At 34.7% G+C, this 26,546-nt stretch overlaps 1 protein-coding gene across 3 annotated transcripts in view; it reads left to right on the top strand.

Moving 5' to 3' along the window:
* CEP350 (centrosomal protein 350) overlaps positions 1 to 26,546 on the top strand; it is a 91,920-nt gene that overhangs the window by 12,692 nt on the left and 52,682 nt on the right. For all 3 annotated transcript variants that reach the window (XM_087930450.1, XM_087930451.1, XM_087930449.1), the window contains exons 2-10: positions 3,823 to 3,908; positions 7,922 to 7,965; positions 8,647 to 8,758; positions 18,391 to 18,514; positions 19,464 to 20,053; positions 20,598 to 20,711; positions 20,969 to 21,082; positions 23,319 to 23,465; positions 25,139 to 25,776. In XM_087930450.1, the coding sequence (XP_087786576.1) occupies positions 3,836 to 3,908; positions 7,922 to 7,965; positions 8,647 to 8,758; positions 18,391 to 18,514; positions 19,464 to 20,053; positions 20,598 to 20,711; positions 20,969 to 21,082; positions 23,319 to 23,465; positions 25,139 to 25,776 (1,956 nt within the window). In that variant the 5' untranslated portion in view covers positions 3,823 to 3,835. The remainder of the gene's footprint in view (positions 1 to 3,822; positions 3,909 to 7,921; positions 7,966 to 8,646; positions 8,759 to 18,390; positions 18,515 to 19,463; positions 20,054 to 20,597; positions 20,712 to 20,968; positions 21,083 to 23,318; positions 23,466 to 25,138; positions 25,777 to 26,546) is intronic.

Genomic DNA, 26,546 nt, shown 5'->3' with positions numbered 1-26,546 from the left:
AGGCTGTGGTTGCTGCTGTACAAAAAGTTGATCATCAACAGATCAAGAAACTTGACAAGACTCCATGAAAGGAAGGCTTATGACTGTTATTGAAAAGAAGAGTGACAATAGTGCTCATTGATTATTTTATTTTGAAATGTCAGAAATGTTTATTTGTAAATTTTGAGTTTATTCTCACTTTAACAGATGAAATTAAATGAGTAAGTTGGGAAATTTTTCATTTTTATTTTGTTGCATAATAATTCTGCACACTAATAGTTGTCCAATAATTGTGCATAGATATTCCCCTAAGAAAACCAAAACCTCACTTTTACTTTCTTAAATATCCAGCTTTGGAGTTTATTAACATTTTGGATTGACTGAGAGCACTGTAGTTGTTCAATAATAAAGTTAAACCTCAAAAATACAACTTCCCTAATAATTGTGTATGTGAGATAGCTAGGCATTCGACAGCCTATACACTTATCGACCAATGAAAATGAAAATTAAATGAACATTGTATTTCTTAAATCTGTATCTGTTTATGACAACAGCTCATTTAGTGACCATTTAAAGTTACAATGTCACTGAAAAAAGTGACTTATGACCATTTTTCACCCTAACGACCATTGCAGCATCTCCATGGTCACATGATTAAAATTCAAATGCTTGGCAACTGACTCATATTTATGACGGTTGCAGTGTTCCAGGATCATATGATCCCATTTTGCAACCATCTGACAAGCAAAATCAGTGGGGAGGGCAGATTCACTTACCCCTATTACTAACTTAACAACTGCAGTGATTCACTTAACAACTGTGGTAAGAAAAGTCATAAAATGGGGCAAAACTCGTTTAACAAATGTTTCCCTTAGCAATAGAAATTCTAGGCTCAGTTGTGGTCGTAATTTGAGGACTGCCTGTATACTGTGAAGGCAGGTTGGTTTCCTAAAATCTAATCTAACATTTCTGTCTTATTAATATAGATAAGGAAGTGAAGATTTGGGTTTGATTAAGGATGAAAGGACTAATATGTCCGAAAGCATAAATTGGTATGGAATATTGAAAAAAAAAGTTAGATAAGCTGAATAGATGGGTTTGAACAAGATTAGAGAATACATAAAATATCTAGATTATTTAGAGACCTAAGGATGAATGACATGGTGATAGTTAGTGAGGATCTGCTTAGGAAAAATGTCTGTTTTAAACTTAGCCTTATTCATATTACACATGGCAAAGGAATAATTCCAAAATTAATTTGATTGTTTATGATGAAAGATTAGAATATATGCAATTGTCCCTTAACAACTGCCCTGTTTAGCAACCATTTCTAAATAGTTCTGAAAAAGTAAATTTTGAACTGATCCTCACGCTTTGCAACCATTGCAGTGTCCCATGGTCACAAGATCAGCATTTGCATACTTTATAGCCAGCTTCCAACAAGCAGTCAATGGAGAATCCAGCTGTAAAATTGCAAGTTACGGTCATGTGATGTTTCACTTAACAACCCTATTGGTTAGTAATTGAGTTGCTGATTCCTCTTTGGATTGTTAAGCAAGATTGTAATTCCTGAAATATATAAGGGTGACAGTTTCTAAATGTGGGACAGATTATTATTTAGTAGCAGAGCTTTGCGGGGAAATGAAAGTGAAGAAAAGAAATGAAACGAAGACGAGTAGAATGAAAGTAGATGAACTGTAAGAATAATACAAGTCCAGTCTGAAAAATTATTGGAATGAACGAAAAGACATAAGAAGGCTTGGAATCTATATAGAACCAAGTAAAATGAATTGTGTTATGGAATATCACAGTAAGGGGCAAAATTATGGTAATGGAAAATATGAAAAAGTTATGTTTAGTGGAAAGAGGATATAACAAAGCTGTAAGTGAGAAAATGCAAATAGAAGAATACAGGTAGTTCTCAACTTATAACCACAACTGAGCCCAAAATTTATGTTGCTAAGTTAAACATTTGTTAAGTGAGCTTTGCCCCATTTTACAACTTTTCTTGCCCCATTTGTTTAAGTGAATCACTGCAGTGATTACATTAGTAACATGGTTGTTAAGTGAATCTTGCTTCCCCATTGACTTTGTTTGTCAGAAGGTTGCAAACAGTGATAACTTGACCCTGGGACACTGCAATTGTCATAAATGTGAATGCAGAAATAGAAAAATCTCTTGCCTCCTGCGACAGAGGTTATGTAAAGAATTTTATTGTTTTCAGGCAAAACTTAAAAAAATCTTCAGTGAGTGATACTCCAGATGACTTTATAAATATATCCATGAAATGTTTTGGTAACAGAATGAACTCTTCTGACATCCAGGATGCTTTTTTTTTTTTTAACTTTGCCATATATATTGCAAGCCTGGGATTCTGCTATCCAAATACTAGAAACAGTTTTTCTAGGCTTCACAAATCAGACCAGTTTAGTCAGAAGCTGCTATATGCTGAAATACAGTCCAGTTTAAAGCATGTTACTTTAGTTTACAATTTTGTTGAATATGCCCTTTGTTTTGAAGTCTGATTTGGAAGACATACTGGGCTGGGGGTTAGTAAAACAGTACAGCTTAAAAGGATGATTGCCACATTAACTGGAGGCTGTGCGTTCTGGCTTCACAGTAACTTATGAAAGAGTCAAATTCTATGTAGGCTCGGTCTGTTGGCAGTTCTACACTGCGAATCCCAGTATAGATTTTCCTTCCCTGTTTGAGTAAGCTCTCTGTCAGATTTCTCACCCATCAGTCATTTCTCTAAGATATGTCACTGTCCTCTCTCATCTGGATTGATTCCTCTGCTTTGTGTGCTTCTGCAGCGTAGAAAATTTGCCTTTCTTTGCCCTTGTTATGTTGTGCTAATTGTGCCTTCTTTGTAAATTCTGTAGCTCCTCCAATACATCTGTTGGAAGATGTGATTTCAGCTCTTGAAGTTTATGTTCCACGCTCTCTTTCAAAACATCAATTGTAAAATTAATCTGTCTTATTTCATTGAGAAGAGAGACCAGATTACCTTAAACAGTCCCATCTGTTTCTTAGAGCCCAGCTTTTCATACAATCAGTAATTGTAAAAGGCACAAAAGTCTGCTGAATGGCCACTCTGCAACTCTGCCCTAGTTTGTGGCTGATGGTCAGAGGTGGTATTCAGCAGGTTCTGACCAGTTCTGGAGAACCGGTAGCAAAATTTTTGAGTAGTTTGAACAACTGGCAAACACCATCTCTGACTGGCCCTGCCCCCATCTATTCTCTACCTCCTGAGTCCCAGCTGATGAGCTGGGTCTTCTTTTGTTGCCCTGCACAAGAATGGAGCTAGAAAGCAGGTTAGTGGGGTGACTGTTTAGTGACTGTTCAAAGTTACAATGGCTCTGAAAAAAGTGCTGTTAAAAGTGACTTATCCCACCCCTTATAAAAGCAATTTATTATATAAGAGGATAGTTTTTTTCTTCTGAAGTATATAATTTTGTATGTTATTATACTACTGTACTTACTAGTTTATAATATATATTAATGTATAAAATAGTTTTAAAATGCTTACTGTAACATTTTAAATATATAATAAAATTATTTTTAAAAGGTTGGTTAATACCAGGATTATTACAAGTGAGCCGTCACATAAGCAACATATTTTTGGATGCAGGGTAAACATTAAACAGTAAATATAATTTGGTTAGTGTGTAAAATTTTCACACAGAATAATTAATCTGCTGAATTTGACTTGATGTAAAATATTTTTCAGGTTCAGATTTAGCTTTCTGTGCTAATAAAGTTCAAAATAGTACTGATAACTTACAAGGTATGTGTATGTATTTTTGTTTGACATTTCTGTGAGCATTTATCTTTATATTGTAGGTGAAACAACAGAATGTGGAGCAAAAAAGCAAATGAATTTCCCTTACACAATCCAAAGTTCTCCCAAAACAGGAATTCCATTAGAGGTATGAATTAATTTAATTTTAATCTCACTTGGTGCAAAGAATTTTATCTGACTCTCTAAATTTTAATAGAACACAACAGAAATTTGTGTTAAACTGAAATGATATCCGTTGGGAAAAATGATCAGCTAGCAAGATCTGCTTTTCTTATTCCTTAACTTCTGCTAGCAAAATTTTGGCTTCTGTTTGCAAATTTGTTAGTGAAAGCTAAACAACAACAACAACAACAACGACAACAACAATAATAATAATAGTAATAAACTGAATCACTGGAGGATGAAGGCCTCTTCATTGATAGTTATAGACCAAAATCTGATAACAGTGGTCCAATGCAGGCTGGTAGATATTTCTAGATTTCCTAGTTTAAGTTTCAAATTCACCCAAGTGGTTTCCATGCTGAAAGGGAGACTAGAACCTGGGTCCTCTGCTCCTAGCTCCTAATCAGCCTCTTAACCACACCATCCTCATTAAAGGCTAAATTAAGCAGTATTAAATTTGCACTTAAAATTAAAATTGCTACAAGTAGTCAACATACCTTAATGAAAGATGCATATTTGAAAAAAACATTGGAATTGTAAAATAATTGTCTACAGAAACTTTTTTAAAATAAATGAGTATTTTTACTTTTACTAAACCAATGCTTTCACATTTTTAAGGTTGACATATTGCTAACATGTTATCTAATCAAATATTATTTTAATGCTCTTAATGCACACTAAGTATCATACATATAGTTTGTCCCATGTGGTTTCAAAGCTCAGCATCACCTGATAGCTTCCATGTTGGTTGAAGCTGGTTGACTCTATAGAATAGGTTTACAAATTGTAATAACTCAGAAAGCATGGCTGACATTTTATGGGTTAGGACTCTGAATGAAACAGAAAATGGGCCTTGTTTTGAACCTGAAACAAAGTATTACATTTCAGAAGTTCTGTTGAACCATTTTTGATATGTCATGATTTGATAGAAACAAAACCTGAAACATTTTAGTTGTTCAATTTGGTGTAGTGTTAGGGCATCAGAGTAATCTGGCTGCCAGCACTGAACATGCCAGCAACAAGAGGACACAAATTAGGTTATGCTGATGATTTGGCCATAGCAGTACAAGAAAAACATATGGAGGTGGCAGACAGCCTCCAGTCCAAAGATCTTAAAATCTTGGGAAAATTATTCATTGACTGGAGGCTCATTCATAGCACCAGTAAAACAGTAAGCTACGTCTTCAATCTTAACAACAAACTAGTATAATGAGCCCCAAAGATCTACTTGAACAACAACCCACTCCCCTATAATCCCCATCCAAAGTAACATTGGACTGGACTCTTCTATAAAGAACACCTAGAGAATATGTCGGCAAAAATCAATACTAGGATCAACTTACTCCAAAAACTATGTGAAAATAAATAAAAATAAAATAAATGTCACTCTCAGGTCATCAGGACTAAGGTTGGCCTACTCCGCAGTAAAATACTGTGCCCCTGTGTAGCTTAAAAGCTGCCATACTGGTAAGTTAGATGCCATGAGATTATAAGCAGCAGATGTATTAAAACCATTCTAACTTTCTGGTTTCCTGTTCTGAGCCATATAGCATCACCAGCTTTGTGAGAGAATACAAAACAGAAAAATTATGAACTCCTACCGGTGTACACTGACCTTCCTCATTTATCAGCCAGAAGACTCAAATCCAGGAAAACCCCACTGACATTTGCACATCTTCTCAATAACTTTGATTCCCAATGGAAAACCAAATGGTTTGCTGAACATCCAGATATAGGAAGACATATAGATGACCCCACTAAAGTGGCAGCAAAGGACAATCCTGAATAGGATTCACACCTCACACGACATCTGCTGGGATTCTCTGTATAAGTGAGGCATAGTATCCTCCCCTCAGTGTGATTACAGAGGTCCCATGTCAAATTGTATATCAGTAAAGACATCCAGTATCTGTTGTTGTTTTTTAAGTGTAAACAGTACTGTGCTTCAATGGTTAGATGGCCCAGACATTGTTTTTTGAACACAGATCTTTTTAACATTTATATTTTATTGTGTTTTACATATCTAGATGAAATAATATATATTGCTAATCTATGTATGATATGCCATATGCTAAATAAATAAATAAGGTACCAAGAGGCCCTGAGTTCAAGTCCCATCTTAACCATGAAAGCCAGTTGGGTAACTTTGGGCCAGTTACCTTCTCTCAGCCCAATCAACCTCACAGAGGTTGTGTGTGTTATGTATATGTGTATGTGTGTGTTAGCTGATGTTATTAGTAAAAATAATAAAAGTGGAATATAAATAAAATGATGTATGATTTTAAAAGGCAAATAGGGCAAAACTTGATTTCGTTGCTTTTTCCATCTCCTTCAAAAACAAATTATTAATTCTAGTGCTTTTCTAATTTCCCCTGCTTGGTTGGTGTACCTATTCCTTACCAGAAGTTGCCAGCCTGGTATATAAGCATAGTAAAAGAGGGGAAACTTATACTTGTTTTTTTTTTCTTTTTGTGTGGGTGTGTTAAGATCTGTATTAATTTAGAATTCATAAAAAAAAAAGAAATGTGTAATGGAAAGGGAATATGGCAGACTAAAGAACCAGCTAAATTAATAAGTTTAATATAGATTAATAAAAGCAAGGAGAGACATTGGTAACTTCATTATTATTACTATTAGGCAAATATATATTGTTTATTTTTATTTTTAAAATAAATATTAAGGATTATATTTGAAATAATTGAAATGAAATAAAAAGATGTTTAGATTGAGATTAATGAAAGAATTTAGAATTAAACTTTATTACTATTTATTAGGCAAGTACATATTGTTTATCCTTACGTTTAAAAATAAATACTAAAGGATTATTTTTGAAATAATTGAAATGAAACAAAATTGATTGAGATTAATGAAAGAGTCTAGAATTAATGTGTTCATTTCTCTCCTTACTGAAAATCTGGAATGGAAAAGGTAATAATAGTATGCATATATCAATGTATAATTTCTGTCATATTTGTATGTAAAGATGATGACCCGGAAATATGTTGTCCACTAAAAAGAGATTTTTGTTTTTAACGTGAAAAACTGAATAAAGTCTGTTTAAAAAAAAAAAAGCATACTTTGGAAATGCTGAGGGTTTAATTCCAGACCACTACAATAAAACAGATACCTTAATAAAGTGAGCTATGTGAATGTTTTGGTTTCCCAGTGAATATTTAAGTTACATTTACACTATGCTGTGATCTATTAAGTCTGCAGTAACTTGTCTAAAATATTATACCTTAATTAAAAGATTAATCAATGCTAAAAAATGTTAAGCAGCATCTGATTCTTCAGTGAGTAGTAATTTTTTGCTGGTGGATGGTCTTGTAAAGAAACCTAAAATATTTATGCAGTGCAATAAACTAAGGGGTAATAAAATGAGATATACCTGCATTTTGTCATCTTGCCTATTGATTCCCAATCTTCCCAATGTTTTCCATTTTTTAACTTCTCTACCTCCGCTCAGCCACTGCTGCTGCTATCAATGTTAGCAAAACAAAACAGGAAAGAGCCTTTTGTGGTCTACACAGGCAGTAAGCAGGCCCTCCCTAATATCACAATTGTCACGGGAAGGATTATCCATCTACTTTTCCCACTCAGCCTTGGCATTTTCTTGCCCTTCACCACAAAAACATTTCTGCTTGGAACAACCATATTTTGTTTTTTATCTGAATCAATGCTTCTGAAGCATACAGATACGATATGAGCCACCTGAAACAAGCTATTCTATATACAAAATCATTTTGTGCATGAACCATTTTGTTTTGCCCTAGATTGGGTTCATACAGCAAAGTAACCCCAAACCAGATAAACTTATATTATGGCTTATTGTGATGTGTAAATCTTGCCACCGTCAAGTAAGTATAACCAGAGGAAAAATATTGTGAATAGATTGTTTTAAACAGTATTTAAAACTGTTACTGAACATTGCAATATGTTTGTCACAAAAGTGATCCTTGAATTCAATTTTTTGTACAGATTTAACAACAGCATGGAATTCTTTTTCACAAACAAAGGCAACAGTAAGTAGTATTTAGCACTGAGTTAAAAGAAATTGAAAATAATTATTATTTAAAAATGAAAAGTAACAACTTATGCTTAACTTGTAAATGTTATAGGACAGTAAAAGATTAAGATACTTTTTTAGTAAAATACAATTAGGAATCAGCCACCTCTTTGTTCTATCTGGACACTTGAGTTGTTTCTTACGATCCTAGGATTCCCAAAATCAGGAAGCTGCTGTCTTAATTCCACAGATACTGTCTTCTTATCTATACTGTTAGTGAGGTCTTACTGTTTTCTTGCTTCCTTATTTCTGTCAGTCACCCAGATTTTAATTTTAGTTCTCTGAAAATGCAATTGATCTGCTAAGGTAACTCTTCTCAAAAAAACTTAAGAAATTTGCTTGGAAGTTTTCCAATGTAATGAATTTGATGTATTTGGTCTGATACATCAATTTTTCATTCATTCTTTTTTCAGGATTGAAAAGTGTAATATAAATTATTTCCTGCAATGAAAATGTTTGCATTAATGTGAAATTATTTTTGATTGTACAAAGCTGAAATTAAAATCTGAGTTCATTTTACTTAGGTTAGGGAATGTTTCATGCAATTTTTGTAAGCTTTTTAAAACTTTTTTTTTAAAGTGGCGATATAAGAGATTTAAAATGTTGATACCTTTCCTATCTCATTTAATCTACCAAGTTGCAGCATATTGAGAACAAATTGGAAGTAGCTCCTATTAGCACAGCCAGATTGGATACTGTCATGGAAAAAAAGCCATCAATTAGTACTACCAGGAAAATAAGCAGGAAAGGTATGTATTAAACCCTTTTCAAAAACGAGCTTTCAGTTGCTTATGGTAGCATTTTTAAATGGAGCATTTTTACTCTGCAACCTGCAAAATCAACAAATTACAAATGGCAAAACTTGAAAATTTTGTTTGGGAATTGAATTGCTATGTGTTGGCCGGTGGGGTATCTTAAGTTCTTGTAGTGAAAAAGTTCTACATTGAAAATAATTACGGATTCTGTTATTGCTGGTGCATGTAAAGAACAGGAAGAAAAACTACCTGAGATTGTTTCTTGTTTTTTTAACCAGACGATTGTCTTCATAACATTTCCAGTTTGCATAACATTAGCGTTTTGTTATTAGGGTTATACAGCGTTTCACTTTATTTACAACAAAGTGTTTTGGGTATAGTACATAGCATCAGTCAGCAATTTTTAAAATCAAATCTCATAAATCTATTCCAGCAGTACAGGGCAACCATGAAACCCTGGGATAAAACAGATTTTAAAGAATTGCCAGCAAGTGCTACATAAGCATCCCATCATCATCCTTTCCATTCTATCACCTTCATCACCCTTTCCACTCTGCATCATTAACCCTTCTACTGCAGCTCTGAGTGTGTTCTCGACCTCCCATTAAATATAAGCCTTGGCCATGACAAAGCTGTTTCTGTTTTATAGCCTAAGCTTTTGGGCAGCATTTCTTTAGGCCAGATATTCTTAGGGTTGTTGTTATTGTTACACCATGATTGTTTTTTTCAGGAGCTGTCAGAACTGTTTTTATTCTCCTTAATGAAATTGCTTTTTAAAATTTTCCTTTTCCTCTCATTTTTTATTTCTTCATTTTGTAGTTTTAGATATTTCAGGAACAAGGATGTCTTTTGTGATTTTCCCCATATCTTTCTTTTTATTACAAGTTTTTGTCTATAAATCAAATTTTGTTTATTTTTTCTGATGGTGACATATTGCAAAATTCAGTTTATTTTGCTAGGCATTTACAAAATCACTAAGTCACTAAAACTGAGACTAATATAGAAGAAAAGATTTTAAGTAACATAGTTGTTTAAAAATAGCTGATCAAAGAGAGAGATGACAATTTATATTTAAGATTTTACATAAAATAAAAAAATCTAAAGAGAAAATGTGTAAGACAAAAATTAAGAAAGAAAAGGAAAAGTTATGAAATTCAATGACTTTTGACCTCTTCAGTAGATATTAACAAACCTATCATTTCTTTCTCTTTAGCCCTTATTTAATTCTCATCTGTTTGAATCACTAAATACATACATCATTTGTTGTTTTCTTCTTTTAACTAAAAGTTCAAAGAAGATTTCCACTCTTTTAAAAAAGCATTTTTTTCCTCCCTGATCAAACAGGTTTGCCATTTCAATGAGTTCTGACATTTTTACAATCCATCCTTCCATTGTAGGAATTTCAGTACTCTTCCATTTTTGTGCATATAATAATCTTGACATTAGTAATACATACAAACTTAGTCTTTTCTGATTTGGGATTCATAAATTCTAATAACAATTTATGGGTATTTTGCAATATTAATCTTTAAAATTCTTTGTATAGTTGTATGTATTTGTATCCAATATTTCAGAGCTTTTTCACAAATTCACCACAGATTGTAAAATGTCCATGTTTTTCACATTTCCCGCACTGACAACCTACCTTTATACATTTTTGATAATTTCTTTGGCATCATGTACCAACAACATATTTTATGTAAAATATTCTCTTAAAATATAACACAATGTAAATTCTATTTATCCACATCCTTTGTTGTGTATCCTTCTTATGTAAAATATTCTCTTTAAATGTAACACAATGTAAATTCTATTTATCCACATTCTTTATTGTGTATCCTTCTGTATAGTATAGCCAAAATTGGTAGCCCACTTTATTATAACTGTTTAACTTGTTCATCTTTGGTTTCAAAACTAAATAAAAGTTTATACATTTTTGCAAATACATGTTTATCATTTGTACAAGATTCACTTTCAAATTTCATTGTAGGTTTTCAATTCAATTGCATGTATAAAATCATTCTTTTAATTATATATATGTGAACCATTGAAAACAATATACCTCTGCAATCAGTCCTCTTGACTTAAATTCTCCATGTTTCTGAATTAGTAAATCCTGATATGTCTCTCATTTTTCTCTCTCTCTTCTGTTCCTCTTTTCTAAAATGTTTCCAGTGGTAAGACCAATAAAAGGCATTTTCAGACACAGCCTGGATTTGTAAATGTTTCATATTCTTAGTATGGCATTTCTCACATAATGATTTTTAAAATCCACCTTAAATTTTACTTTATTGTTCCATAAACATCCATACCAAGTTACATCCTTTCAATTCTAGCATGCTTCTATTTCTCAGCAATACTCTATCTTTCATCCAAACTAAACAGTTGGCTGCAAAATACAGTTTAAAGTTAGGTAAGCCCAGTCCTCCTCTATCTTTTGCATCTTGCAGTTTTTTATATTTAAACATTGGTTTCTTCCTTTATCACACAAATCAAATTTTTGCCATTATTTAAATGCTGCTTCACTTTTAAAAACTGGTATTGTTTCAGTGGTGGTATTCTACTGGTTCGGCCCGATTCTGATGTACTGGTAGCACTGAAGATCAGCTGTCAGAGAACCGGTTCACTCCGAACCTCTCCGATGCTCTGCAGTTGGGCCCACCCGTCTGTCCTGCTCCTAGGTCCTTTTTAACCTCTCAGTTGTTTGGTGCAGCAGAGCAGTTTGCTGTGCTAAACAGCTGAAAGGTGCAGTAGCTTAGTTTTTACTGTTTTAATGCATGCACAAAGCACATTTTGGTGTGCACATGCACATGATCCCACCCCTGCAGCCACGTCCACCAAGCCATGCTCACAGAGCTGGTGGTGGGAACTTTTAAATCCCACCACTGTATTGTTTGAAAAAAAAAAAAAAACATTCTGGGCAATATACCGTGTTTCTCATATAATAAGGCCGGGTCATTTTTTTTTATTTTTTTTTGAGCCCCGAAAAAATGGCTAGGCCGTCTTTTGGGGGGTGACTTAATTCCCCACCCTTGCATCTTCGGGCGGGCGGGCAGCGATGGCTTGGATGTTGACCTTGGCGTTGGTGGGGCACTTCATATTGGGGTCAATGCAGGCAGCACCATATCCGGGTGTGCAACAAAAGTACTTCCTAACGGCAAGCCCCCCCCACCATTCCCCCCCATTTTGCATGTTTTAATATAGGCCTTAATTTGTGGGGAGGGGCTTAATTTCATTTCATGCCTATAAAACATGCTGGGACTTCCTATTGGGGGAGGCCTTATTGTTGCAGAAACAGGGTAGTACATTCATTTTTATGACAGACATTCTACCAAGCGATGATAGTTGCATTTTTCCCAATCTTAATAAATCTTAATTATGTAAATTCCATACCTTTACATCATTCATAATTATTCTGAAATGGATTTTATTAAATATAATAGTGTCCAAATATTTAACTATTTTTTTCAACCTGAAAACTAGTATTCCCATTCAATTCTATTTGATCTTATATGTTCATATTTTTGTTAATAGTTTATTTTTCTAATTATTAATTTTAAATGCAGCTTTGTAGAAGCTGTGATAAGTCCCAGTATAGAAGATCTTAGGTCTGCTATAGGAGAATAGTACATTGAACTTAATATGAAAATCCTTTTGTAAATCAGAGACAGAACAAATAACCCTATCAGGCATTAAAAAGAGAGAAAGTGAGAGAGAGGGAAATGAGCATTATCAATATTTGCAACTGAAAGGCAAATTTATTTTTTTACTTTCCCCCTATGTTTCTTAAATTCTTTATTCTTTAAACACTCTCTTTCCTGCTTTTCATTCCAAAATGAAGGAAACAGTTTTCTCCACTCAGAATCATTGTTGGAAGCTTTTTCTAACCCTGCTTCCAAAATGAATATAGTTATGAATACAAAGGTGGTCCCTTGTGTAATCATGCCGCAATGTGCCACTTCTGACATTTGAAGTCAGGAGATAGGCTGTGGATATATGTGCTAATAACTATTACTAAGGTGAATAAACACTTCTATAAACAGAATAGATTAATAAAAGAGCATATTTGTAACTCAGGATTGAAATGAGGGGCCCTTAGAGCTTGGTTTTCTTGCAGACGTTTGATTCAACAGTGGTGATGTTACCTAGTTTGGGTCATGAAATGTCTGCAAGAAACCAACCAAGCTCAGAGAGCACCAAGTACTTGGATGGAATGGATTGATGCAATTGGAATAGGTCATTGTGTCATAACTGCCATTTCCAACTGCTATTTGCCTTGTTCTATTTAAACTCTTCAGTGAGAAGCAGAAAATGAGCAGCATTAGTTGTTTTCTGTTCTTGCTTTCTGTCCGAAATGTTGTGTTCTATACAGCTGCCACTTTTGCCCCTAACTACGTTGACCTTAAAGCTACGGAGTAATACTAATTAATATTATTGTAGATATCTTGCCATTTGAGTTCATCATCAGCTTTATATTGTGTTAACCATAGTTCTTAATATTTATCCTTAATTAGAAATTTAATATTTAGTTTCTTAAAACAATGTATTATATTTCATGATTTATAATTAATTATGGACTGGAAAATTGTTATTATTTTGGCTTTAGGGAACATTTTTTTACTGAGCTTTATTTTCTTCTGTTTCTTTATTATTTCTAAAATGCCTAATAAAATCAAAAGGTAATAAAAATGGGAGAGAAAAAAGTAAGCTTATCAATTTGACATAATGTAAAGCTTCCATTAGCAGTTCACAAATGTGTGAATATCTTTTACCATAGTTTCACTCTTTAGGGTTTTCAAAACAAAATAAATAAATAAAACTAATTTAGTCTTTAAATATAAAGAGTATAAATAACATTCAATTCTGAGGCTCTTTCAATTACCAGGCTAATTAAACTGGGTCAGTGTAAAAATCTTTCACCAAGACAGTAATGTGGCTAGGAAATTTTTCTCCTGCTCTCAATTACATGTAACTGAAATTATCCCAAACTTGTGTTGTCATCGGGTTATTCTTGTAAACGCAGAAATGTTATAAATTTGAGAGAAAATCATAAGACTAGAAGTTTTCTACCAGGGTGCTCTTCAGCAGAATTTATAATTATCTACCATGATTAACAAAGTTAATCTATCCCAACAAAATTCATTGCAAATAAAAATTAAAAATAGAAAACCACATTCAAACTTCAGTTGAACTGACCAGGTGTTTGGTTCAGATGTTTCCTACCATTGTTGCAATAACTATAATTGTAGTTGGAAATAAATAAAATTCCACTAGACCCCCCCCCAAGTTCTTTCATCTTTGAAATTTTACTTTTTGCTATTATAATATTGCTAGCACTAATTTGTGTATGTGTTTCATTGATGCAGTATTAAAAATAAACAGGAGGGAGGGTGGAGCTGGCGGAGCGACGATACGGCATGCGATCTTGGAGGTCTGAGATTGCTGCCAATATCTTTGCTCCTGGACAATCCTATCGGATCTAAACCGTCCCGAAGAGACGGTGAACGTGAAGAGCGCATCCTGGCAATCCCAGGGATACCACAAAGTCCCTGGTAGATCCAGGAGAAGCTCTCCTTGCCAGCGGCAAAGAGGCAGCCATTAAAGCTGCTGAAGTTGGGACAGCTCCGAAACAGAAGAAAACAGAAAGAGAGAGTGTGCCGATTTGGTGAGAACTTTTTCTTTATTCTAAGATCTGAAAGGACACCCTAAGGAAAAGAAAGAATCTGTAAAAGTTTTGACAGAAGTGATTAAGCGGCAATTTTAAACAGGAATGTCAAAGTAATGTTTTTTTTTCTCATAGATGGATTTTCTATACATGGTCTTATATTTTGAAACTGGACTGTTTTTTTCTTTTTCATTTTTTTTTCCTTTTTGATTTTGCAACATTTTAGACTAGAGACTCCCTTTTAGTTATTTCTTTTTAAAAAAAATCTTTTTCTTTTTTTCTTTTTTTAAAATTAATTCTTATTATATTTTGCTTGGAAAAGGAGAGGGAAAGTGAAAGCAAAGAAGCTTTGTAACACTGCCAACTAGAGGCTTGGAAATATTCTATTTCTCCTGTGACCAGACAAACCTGAGAAAGAAAGAACTGAGACCTTTTTCCAAGGACATTGCTATGTGATAAGATAGAGGGAAGAGCGTGGGAGAGTATTATTGCAGGTGCTCTTCTGAGTTTCTATCAACAGCTGGAGTCTGGTGTTGAAACCTAGGAGAAAAAAAGGTGATAAGTTTTTGGAGAAGAGAGTTATAAGAAGAGCCTTGGATAATTAAACAAACTGCAGTGTGCTCTCTTTACTTTTTCTAAGTTGTGCTATCCCTCCTCACCAGCTTTATTTTATTTCATTTTATATATATTTTTTGTAATAGCTATTTGGATCTTTGGCTTTGTTGGAGCTTGTCTTTGTTTTCTTTTTTTTCTTTGGAAGTCTAATCTCTATGCTTGCTTTTTATTTTAAAGTGAAAGCTTTAGTATTAATGTTTCCTTTTTTTAAGGGAATAGCCTTTTTTTCTCCTTTTCTGGTATTTTTGTTTTTTTCATCTACCTTTCTGGTTTATTTTTATGCACTCTTTTCTATTTGAGACCTCTCAGTTGGATTAAGGTGTTGAAGAACCTGAAGAATTTTTCCTTTTCTTTTTTTTTTTTTCAAGCCTTTTTCTTCATCTAACTACTGATTGGATTAAGGTATACAAGAACCTGAAGAAATTTTGTCCTCCCTTTTTTTATCATTACTATTTGGCTTCTTTTTTCTACTATTTTTATTTCGAACTAGAATTGGTTATTTCACAATTAAATGTAAAGGACAAAAAATAAGATCTAGATGGACGTTAAATAATACTATTTTAAAGGAAAAAGACTTCACACAGTGGATGGAGAAAGAATTGGCTTTTTTCTTTAGAGAAAACAAAAAAGAAGACACATCAATTCAGAATGTAGGGGATACAATGAAGGCATATGCCAGAGGCTTGATAATAGAAAAGAAATACTATGAAAAGATTAGCCTCTAAGGCCTTAGAGGATGAGTATAAAAGACTTGAAAAAGAGCTACAGAAAATGCCACAGAAAAAGGACATCAAGCTAAAAATGGAAATAGTTAAACATAAAATGGGTCAAATAGAAAAAGAAGGATTAGCACAGAAAATTAGAGGTGCTAAACAGAACTACTTTGAAGACACAAACAAACCAAGTAGATGGTTAGCATACAAATTGAGAAAGGAGAAAGAATCATGGAAAATATTGCAATTAATAGATGACCAAGGCCGTGTTTGCTATGGTAGTAAAGAGAAAAAGTAATCCTTCGAGACTTCTGTGGGAAACTATATATGCAAGAGAATATTGATGAGGAAAGAGTTAAACAGCACTCACAGAATGCTAATTTACCTCTGATACCTAAAGAGATTGAAACAATGTTAGAAAGCAATATAACGATGATGGAGTTAACTGAAGCACTCAAGAAACAAAATAATGGAAAGGCACCAGGCCCAGATGGACTTCCGGCAGAATTTTACAAAACATTACAAGAATCGTTGAATCTTCCATTGCTCGAAGTTATGAATGAAGTTATGTTAAAGAAGAAGATACTTAAATCATGGTCAGAAGCCTATATTACACTTATTCCAAAAGAGGAGGCCGATCCATTACAAATTAAGAACTATAGACCTATTTCTCTACTAAATGCAGATTATAAAATCTTTGCTTCAATATTGGCAGAAAGACTTAAAAAATATCTAAATAATTTTATTCATCCTGATCAAAATGGATTTCTGCCAAAGAGACAAATTAAAGATACTGGACTAAAATCAACACGTGGTTGGAAAAAATGACAAAAAAACATATAGACTTGAAACCAGAGATATTTTTATTGGGAATTTTACCTGAAATATATAGTAAAGACTTGAAATATCTGATTGTTAATGTATAAACAATGGCTAGGATTGTATTTGCCAAAAACTGGAAAAATGAGAAAACACCATCACAGGAAGAAATCATTAAGAAAATATTGGAATGTGCTGAAATGAGTAGATTGACATTTGAAATTAGAGAACAAGAAGATAAACAATTTTATAAAATTTGGGATCTATTCTATCAATGGTTAGACAATAAAATACAGTAATGAAATATGTAGACTTTTAGAAAATAATAAATATATAAAGATGTACTTTCTTATTATAGCTACAAAATGATCTTAGGATAGATTTGGGATGATAACATGAACTGTTATAAAACAAACTAGGTAAATTATGATTATCTGGTAAAACATGAATGAATAAAAGTATAGTCAAATGATTGATTAATAATGATACTAAGGTATTTAATTTTTGATTGAAAATATGAGATTATATGCAATGTAATTGTAATTGAAGACTACGAAATGGAAGCACAAAACAATTTGTAAACCAACCGGCACACTGTGTGTATACATATGGAAGATGGCTTGATGTTTTTATGTTTTGTTTGTTTATGTTTGTTTTTAAAAACCAATAAAAACTTAAAAAAACAAAAAAAATAAACAGGAGGAAGGAATAGCCCCGTACTTAGTCATTACAGATAGTCCTCACTTAATGAACCTATTTGGGATTAGCAACTTCAGTGCTGAGCAAAGTGGTCATTAAGTGGGAGATCATACGATCACAACTGCGTTTTCCAGCTAGAAAGAGACAAAGTTTTTGATGTATAGGAGAACGAACAGCTTACTCTGTTGCCAGACAAAAGAGAAATTGCCTATAGAAATAACTTGTTTCCCCCTACATCCATACCCACGAACAGCAGAGAGATTAGAGAGTATTTGTGCAAATGGAGCTATGTATATGAGCGCTCCAGCACTGCTTGCACAGAATCCTCCCCTATCTCTGCCAGAGGTCAGAGCCAGAAAGGTTGGAAACCACTGCTGCAGTCCTGAGCTCCGGTCATGATTGCGTTGCTTTCGATAATGTATAACAGCAAACGTATCTCTTGCAATCCCTTCCTGTCCAATCGCTGTAGAAGGGGGAAAAGGGAGGGGAGGGAAACAGTCACAGGAGAACATGTACTGACTGTAATGGTGATCACATGACTGAAAAGTTGTAGATGGTTGTAAATTAGGTGTAAAGTTATTTTTTCAGAAACCACAAATCTTTGAACAGTTGCTCTCTAAGTGGTAAGTAAGAAAGGACTGTCTGTACTTTGGATTATAGTGTTTTATTAGTATGAAGTATAGTATGGAAGTGCAAAACAATTGAAACTGAATAGTGTCCAAATCACTGGACAAATGTAGAGCATAGAAAGAATAGAACGGCATTTCAAATTTAATTCTCTCTTTTAAGTTCCAGACACTGCTAAATTTGAAAGCAGTGTTTTGCACATTGGGGACAGTGTTTCCCTACCACAAACTTCTAGTAGTCACAATTTATCTAGCTTTATAAATTATCCTTTACTATGTAAATGTCTTGTTTGTAATACCACAAAAAACTCAAATTTATACGTGTATGTGTGCATAATTAATGCAGCTCTTTTATCAATTATTTTTCAGTGTATACTTTCAAACTTGAAATCATACTGAAAGGATATCTAATGTTAATTTTTACCACTGTTCTTGACTTCTTCTTGAACCCATAGAGATGCATGAAAAACATCTTGATTTTTGTTTTAGGGTGCAGGTCTTCCAGTCAAAACAAGGAAAGTTCTTTCCGCAGGCCTCTTCGTGCTACCACTTTGGATAGCAATGTGAGTAAGAAGGGACATGTTGAATTTCGTCAGCCCCTGTCTTCTTTCAGGTGAGTTTGATTACTTTTGTCATTTTACCATTGCAGGGATTATAGAAGTAAATTGTAAGCATAATTGTTTACTGTTTTTGAAGAATTTACATTTATTGATACGATTACTTACAGAGTAATCAAACCTTAAAGAGATTTCATGAAATGGAACTCTTGCTTATGCTATTGCTTGCAATTTAGGAGGGAAGACAATGTTTTTACCAAGTTATCAAAATTCTAGCTGCATTCTAAAAAAATAATCATCACTATTCTAAGAGAGAGGGAAGGGTGTTATGTTAATGGGAGAAGAAAAATATGCTAAGTGAAGAAATTATCCTACTTGAACTTTTGATACTATTTTATCCTGGAGAAGAGTACAATTCATGAAATTAGATTCCCCTTCCTCCTCCCCCTCCCTGTATTATATTCCCTGACTTTCTGTAGCAAAGATTAGAGTGCTTTCCCTTCTCCTCTCGTTTGGTCCTCTGGTCCCCTCTATATTCTTGTCAGGAAAGAGAGGGGACTTTCTTGTTTTAGCTTATTCGTTGGGAAAAGAGATGTACTTAGTAGGTCTACATGAACTGCAATATCATGACTATTAAGAAAATTCCTAGGCTGTTTCATGCTGTGGATCTAGAAAGGATCCTGTAGGGAACTTTTTGGTTTGGCTTTTTATAGCTAAGATGTGTTGGATGCCTGACAGTGAAAATGCCAATCCATGTTCTGTGTTTGTGAATTCTTGGAATTGGAGAGGGGACAGGAATTATTATTTTACTTAGAATTATGGCTTCAAAATGAAAAGGCTTTGATAATAAGACATTCTCAACGACAGAAGGAAAAAGATTTTCTAATTACTTATGTCTTTCTCTCAAGTTCAAAGTTGTTTTCGTTTTATGACAAACATAGATTTATTAGAGTTCCTGTTTTTATTTATACATTTATACATGAATGTTTAATGTGTCTCTGTTAGAGATTCTCTGTGGTCACCATCTTATGAAACCTCTTGCCAATTGGAGGCCAGACCTCTGAAGTATAAAGAAGCAGGGAATAAAGCTGAAGGAAGTGGTATGATCCATGATAAAGGAGAGCCAGATTTGCATGGCAGAGATTTGAAAAGCTCGTCTTTTACAGAAGAAACTGTTGTTCGCTATTTGAATGATCATCCAGCAATTAACGCTTTGCAAAGTTCAGATGTGGTGAATCCTACAAAATTAGAAGAAGAAAGTGAAGAATCCAGAGGAGAGGAATATACAAAAACATCTCCAAGTTCAGTAATCCAAAATGAACTAAAAGAATTGCAATTGGTAGAATCTTCAGCTTCTTCTGCCAGTACCTCAAGTGCCCATAGATTAGATATTTTAAAGCAGCATCAGCATGGTGATAAACTGGAAAAACTGAAAGAACGAATTAGAAAGCAATGGGAGTGTTCAGACGAACTGACTGTCAGAGGACATAATCCTGAATATTCTGATCATCCTGTAACTATTACAGCTCCTGAAAATATAGTGACTCCTAAAATCAGAAAAGTGGCAACAGCACCTATGGTTCCCTCCTATAAAGGTACATAATTTCTAAATAAAATGTATATGTAAGAAAAAAATTTCTGTGTAATGAAGGCTAAGATTTCCATTTTTCTTTTCTTGGGATCAGTTACAAACCCACTAACATTTCAAAAACTTTTTTATTTTTTTTTCTCACCTTTCAAATTTTACTCTATTGTCTATCACCCTATGTTTTCTCCTCTTTTTTGTCAATAGCATATTGTGACAAACTCTTTGTGAATATTGCTTTTGAATTATATGTAGGGTTTTTTATGTATACTATTTCACCTAGAAAACTTTTTTAAAAAAACTGGTAGCTGAACATGGAACTGGTAACAAATAATTGGCTACAAATGGACCACAGATGTATAATATAGTGATTGTATTCTAGTGGTTTTGTAAAGATCTTGTCTTTTGTGATTAACTTTGTATTTAATATTGAATGTATTTAGATAGAAACCTCAGCTACTTCCATGTAGTAGAGGCTTGAAATCTAAATAGCTTTCTAAATAGAATGTTATGAGTATTTTAAGCTGCTAAAATTAATTGTGCTGTTCTTTTAGGTTTCAATCCATCAGAAGCCAAGATTCGTACTCCTGATGGAAAGGTATGGTGTGAAGAGGAATTTTTGAACCTCAGTAGAGAGTTATGTCAAGATTTAGAATTCCAGTTGGCAGGTAAAGAGCAAGAGTAATTTTGCGAATATTTACATTAAAAGCAGTGATATTGTATATTTAACCTACTTATCTCATAAGCCTGTAATTAATACTTTGAAGCCCTGTAAATTTAAAGAAATAATAAAATTGGTAACTTAATTCATACTTTGTTTCAATGAGTTCTGATTTGAAAGTTAATAATAATTGCTATAACATGCTCCTGTAGTTCTGGTAGGAGTTTGCTTGATGTGCTAATGGTTCTTCAACATATTTTTCAGAAGAGGATTTGACTCCAATAAAGACACCTATTGAAAAAAAAGAGAAAAAAGGACACAAACCAGTGCGTAAAACTCAGAAGATGGCACAGCTCTCAAGTCCTTATTCTAAATCAGGTGCATTTTATTTTAATTTTTTTTGTTTAACTATTGTGAGCCACCAAGAGCCATTGACAGTCAGGTGGCATACAAGTTTTATCATTTCATTCATTCATTCACTCACTCATTCATTTATTCATTCATAATAATCATCAGTGTTGACTTATACTTTTCAAAAGAGCTACTTCCATACGTCTGAGGGCTGTAGTTATATTCTCTTATCATCCTCTTGCTTGCGTACTGTTTCCTCAAATACAGCATGTATCATGTTAACCAAACATTGCAGATCCATGACCCTATGCTAAGGTGAAGATCTTAAGTTTCACTGCAGGAATGTTGTAGATTTTCTCAGTAGTCTCTGCAGAGCACATTGTGGGATATAAAGAGAGACAAAGTTAATGGTAAGCAAAGATCAAAGACAAGGGTAGCTAGCTTTAATTTAAGAATGCAAGAAATTTAAAATACAAAGGTAAAAAATGAATGCTAAGAAAAAATAAAATGCAGAGAAAAAAGTGGGAAGGGAAAAAATAAATTTACACAAAGAAATGACTTCTCCCTTCATCAAGGCAAGTACAAACAATTTCAGCAAATTATTATCTTTCAGCCAAAGGTTTGTAAACAATTTCAACCAAAAATCCCATGTTTTATCTGTTATTTGCTAATAAGGCCTGTCATTCAGTCTGTCTTTCATGTAGTCCTCAACCTACATTGTTGCTATGAACTTTTCCAGATTTAAAATACTTTTTAACATTCTGTATTAGGGACTTCTTCTCCTTGAAATAATTTTTAGTTCTTTCCGGTTGCTTCTAGTAGGCTGCTTTTAAGGTCATAAGCTTCATGTATTTTAATAGGATTCTGTCATGCCCCTGTTGGAATCTGATTCAGAGGGGAAGGCCGAGCAGCTGACAGGGAGTGGGAGTGTGGCTCCGTTGGCTGTGGAAGAAACTGGGGGAAGGCACAGCCTGGCTGGGCAGAGCAGGGGAGAGGGAATTCAGAGGAAGACCCAGGCCCACTCCCTCTTCATCCTAGGGCACGCAGGGAGGAACCGATAAGGGGGCAACATGAGTTGTGTGGCTTATGGGGGAGGAAAGGACCCTGATTCCCTTCATTAGCTGCAGCTGGAAACACAGTGTTTAAAAAGGGAAGCGCTGCAAAGCAACTTGTTGGGAGCAAATCGTGAATTATCTGGAATCGTGGAGGCTTATCTGTGTTCCTGGCATTTTCCCAACTGTGTGTGTTTTGCTCTGCTTTCAAATCTGCAATTCCTTCTCCTGCCCTGTCAAGTTAATTACTACAGCGTGGTTTGTTTGGATTTTTAGTTACAGTTTGTATGTACTTTTGTTTTTCGGACTGAATTTTCTCCACTTAAAGGCTGTTCCTGGGAGAGTTTTTCTCCTGCTGAAGATAACCTGGATATTGGGGGCAAAGTTGGAGATAATAAAGGAACTCTTCTTGCTTATTTGACTGTGTTGCCTTTGTGCCACGCCCTGGGTCATCACAGATTCTTTAAAAAAAAAATCACAGGAAGGATTTTTATTTTCAAAATCCTATTTCCTGTCAATCTGGCCCATTAGTCCATTTGTAATTTTCCAGAATCAACTTTCCAATAATGCCTTTTCTGTTTATTTCTGAATAATAAATTTTACTTTTAAGTTCTTAAACATATGTGGAACTTCTTTCACTGATGACTGAGGGAAAATTATCCATTGTAATCAAATGTGTCCTCATGAAGTTTCACACTATGCAAAAAAACAATTAAGCCATTTCCAAAAATGATTAAGAGGGGAAATGGGCAAACTGAATGTTCATTCCAAAACATTCCCAATCAAAGTTTGGTGAGATGAGTTTCTCTTGGCTCTTAGAACTCTGACATTGCTGTTATATGGTCTCATGGAGGCCCTCTCTAAGGAGCACTTGTGAGCAATCCTGGTCCTCTCATTTCGGAGAGGAGTTTGGGGAGCTGATCCATTCACTGGCTCCTCTTTCTGCTGTGGTCATCAGTTCTGCCCTCTATAGAGCCATATTCAGTCCACCACTGCTTCCCCAGATGTCGATAACATTAATTCAGTAAAAAGCAATGAAGAAAGGAACTCGTCATTATTTCAGATGATGGTGTCATTGTATGAATTGGTGAGATAGCAATGCGTTTCCTTTTCTTGCCACTTCTATCCATGTACTTTCTTTAAAATATAGAGTCCTGGTGTGTTATTCAATAAGAAATAGAAAATGTTTTGTGTCTTTTTTCTTGGTTTAGGTGGTGCCAACACAATAAGTACAGCGTCCTGGAGAGACGGACAAAGACTAGCAAAGAAAATACTGGGTCCAGTGCCTAAAATAGAGCAGCCAAACACTCAGATGTTGTCTAGTGACAGGAATGAAAAAGATAAATCTATTAAAACTGGTAAGTTAAATATATATTTGGGAGAGGGGGGGTTGTGTGTGCATGTGTGAGCATTTTCATGCCAATGAAAAGCAGCTGTTCACTTTATGTCTCATATACTGAACAAAATAGAACTTAATTCTGAACAATTATTCTTTTTTGCACACAGTTCTTTAAATAAATTTTTAAAATAAAAATTTGGTACCTTCACTTTAAAGGCTGAATAAATACCGTACAGCAAGGGCCCTACCCAGGCCATGGCCCAATACTGGACTGCAGCCTGTTGAAAACTGGGCTGTTGCATGAGTGCATGAAGCTGCATTTGCACAAGCAACACACACGTGTGAAATTATCCCCTCTCCCTGGAGCTGGAAAGGTTGGGGTCTGCTGCTGTGTAACACGGAATTATTAATGTATTCTTTTTTTTAAAAGAGATAAAATAATAATAGGTAGAAATAAAATCTACGATTCACCATGCTTGACTATCCAACAATATTTCATGAAATATTTTGCTACTGGTAAATAATAAGAATTGTTATCACTTTGGGAGGAGGGCAGTGTGATTTTGAAGTATTAATTTAAATTACTCCATTGCTGACCATACCCAGTTTTGCAAAATTGCAGTTATGTAATAGGCTATATTCTAGAGCAGGAGTGTCAAACTCAAGGCCTCGGGCCTACATCTGGCCCACAAAGTGCTTAGATCTGGCCCATGGAGATGCCCTGGAAACAGTGAAGGAGTGGCATGCGGTGCCTCTGCAGCCTTCCCAAGGTCTGTTTTTGCAGGAGGGTTGCAGGGGGCTGTTGCAGCTGAAATGGAGCTTTCAAGAGCCATGTACAGCTCTCCCGAGCTCCGTTTTTGCTGGCAGAGGGTTGCAGGAGACCGTCACAGCCAAAAACAGAGCTCGGGAGCCCATTTTCACTGGCAGAGTGCTTCGGCCACCACAGGCACTCCCGACATGAGTGATGTTGAGCTGACCACGCCCACCCTGGCCATATTCAACCTGGCCCCCAAGGTCAAACACAACCCTCAATGAAATTGAGTCTGACACTCCTATTCTAGAGCCTATATACAGTCTGATTATGCTGTAAATCAGGGGTGTCAAACTCATGGCCCACGGGCCAGATGTGTCACACTCTGGCCACGCCCACCCCCATTTTAGCAAAGGGGAAAAAGTTGTGATACATCATGTGATAACAACTTGACGCCACAAGTTTGACACCCATGCTGTAAATAATTTCATTAACTAATTAATTAATTAGATTTGTATTGCTGCCTATTCACCATGGTGACTCAAGGTGGCTTCATGCAGCAAATTCTCATGGGTGATCCAGTTGAAAATCTGAGAACGTGAAAATTATAGCCCTAACTAATTCTTTCATGACTAGTTTCAAAGTTGTATGTATTCTTTTTCTGGTAATGGTTAAAAAATATTACATTGCTTTTGCATATTATTTTATTGCCCAACATTATTTCCAACCTTTTAAAAGTAATTTTTCTTTCTAGATCAAATAATGTAATTTCTGGGTATAGTGTTCAAATTTCATAAAATAAGATAGATTAAAAAATGATGCCCATCAAATAATGTCCCCAAATACTGGATATTAAAATGAATATGCTACTTTGAATCTTAGTTCCTTGGTAATGCTAAATTCTGATCTTCCCCACCTCTGCTTCCCTCCAATATCTTCAGCTCAAATAACAGAAGCTGACTGCAATATGCCTGTGGCTGTAAAACCCCTCACAACATGTCCTGAGCGTTCATCGAGCAAAATAAGAGGAAAGAACAACCTGAAGAAAAAAGATGCTGCTCCTCACAATGAGGGACTGGGAGATGATCGTGTAAATAAGGATTTCTTGCCAGTAGAAATCCGTGGGATTCTTGATGATCTGCAACTGGATTCTGTAGCTCAGGATTCAGAGAAGAGGAATGAAATATGTCACAATCAGGAATCAGAACCACCCCCATTTTCTAGAAGTCACAGTCCAGGCAAAAAAAAATCAGACAAAGTTCCCACCAGTGAAGACACTCAGTTTATCTTAAAGAAGCGCCACTATGATGCAGATGAAGTGCGCCAGTATATTGTGAGACAGCAGGAGGAAAGGAAGAAGAGAAAAAGTGAAGAAAAGAAAGCACAAAAGGAGGCAACACAGCAAAAAAATAAAAGACTCCAGGAACTTTACAAGAAACAAAAAGAAGCCGTTGCCAATAAAACAAAGACAACATCAACATCTGAAACGGTCACTAAACAATTGCAAGAAACTTATTCTAAATTGTTCATGGAACAAACATTGCTGGAGAATCCAGCACTCTCTGTTCAAGAAGTTCAGGTAGGTTGATAAGAGTTGGGATAGTTTCTGTGTTTTTTCCATGTTACTTTTAAAAAAATTGCATAAAATAAGCAGCAATACCTTCTATTTGTTCATTTGTTGCATTTACAACATGCCATTTCCTTGAGCTTACCACCTCAAGAATATTAACACTTGGATATTTTTTCTGAGATGTAAAGGTGAGATATTTCACGTTAGCTAGGGTTTAGACTTTATCCCTTTAATACTATTAAAGTTGTTGAGGTAATTCAACTAAAAGAGACTAGTCAGAGTGGTCTATTAAATCCCATGGTTGCCTAAAGACAATCAGAAACACCGTAAGTAAGAATAGCATTAATAGGATGTGTAAGAATTGCCAACACTCTTGAAGTCCGCAAAGGAAGTACAATGTACAATTTTTAGCATAGTGTAAGATGTGAAAATAATAGCCACATTAAGACATTTTCTAAAACCCAGACAGAGACAAAGTAGACATCAGCATCTGGCCCTTTGTTAACCCTAGTTGCTTCTGCTCCTTCTACACTAAAGAAAGACCTGAAGATTCATTCTGGATGTGTTTAGCTGAACATATTTAGGAAACCATCATGTCCGTGGAAACTTGATTATGCAGCTATAACACTCATGGGGTATAAGCCTTGGCTATTTATCTGAGTCGTTATATAGCTGTTACTTTATTTAATTAGTGTTGAAAAGATCCATATTCAAATCCTTAATTAGTCATGAAAGTCATGGGAAAGTATAAGTATTGATTCAATTTGTACTTAATTTTA

Source organism: Pseudonaja textilis, chromosome 3 (genome assembly GCF_049901715.1).
Source record: "Pseudonaja textilis isolate UNSWEBS1 chromosome 3, rPseTex1.2, whole genome shotgun sequence".
In the NCBI taxonomy this organism is placed as follows: domain Eukaryota; kingdom Metazoa; phylum Chordata; class Lepidosauria; order Squamata; family Elapidae; genus Pseudonaja; species Pseudonaja textilis.
Note: the sequence above shows the minus strand (reverse complement) of the source record. Positions and strands in the feature narration are given on the sequence as shown.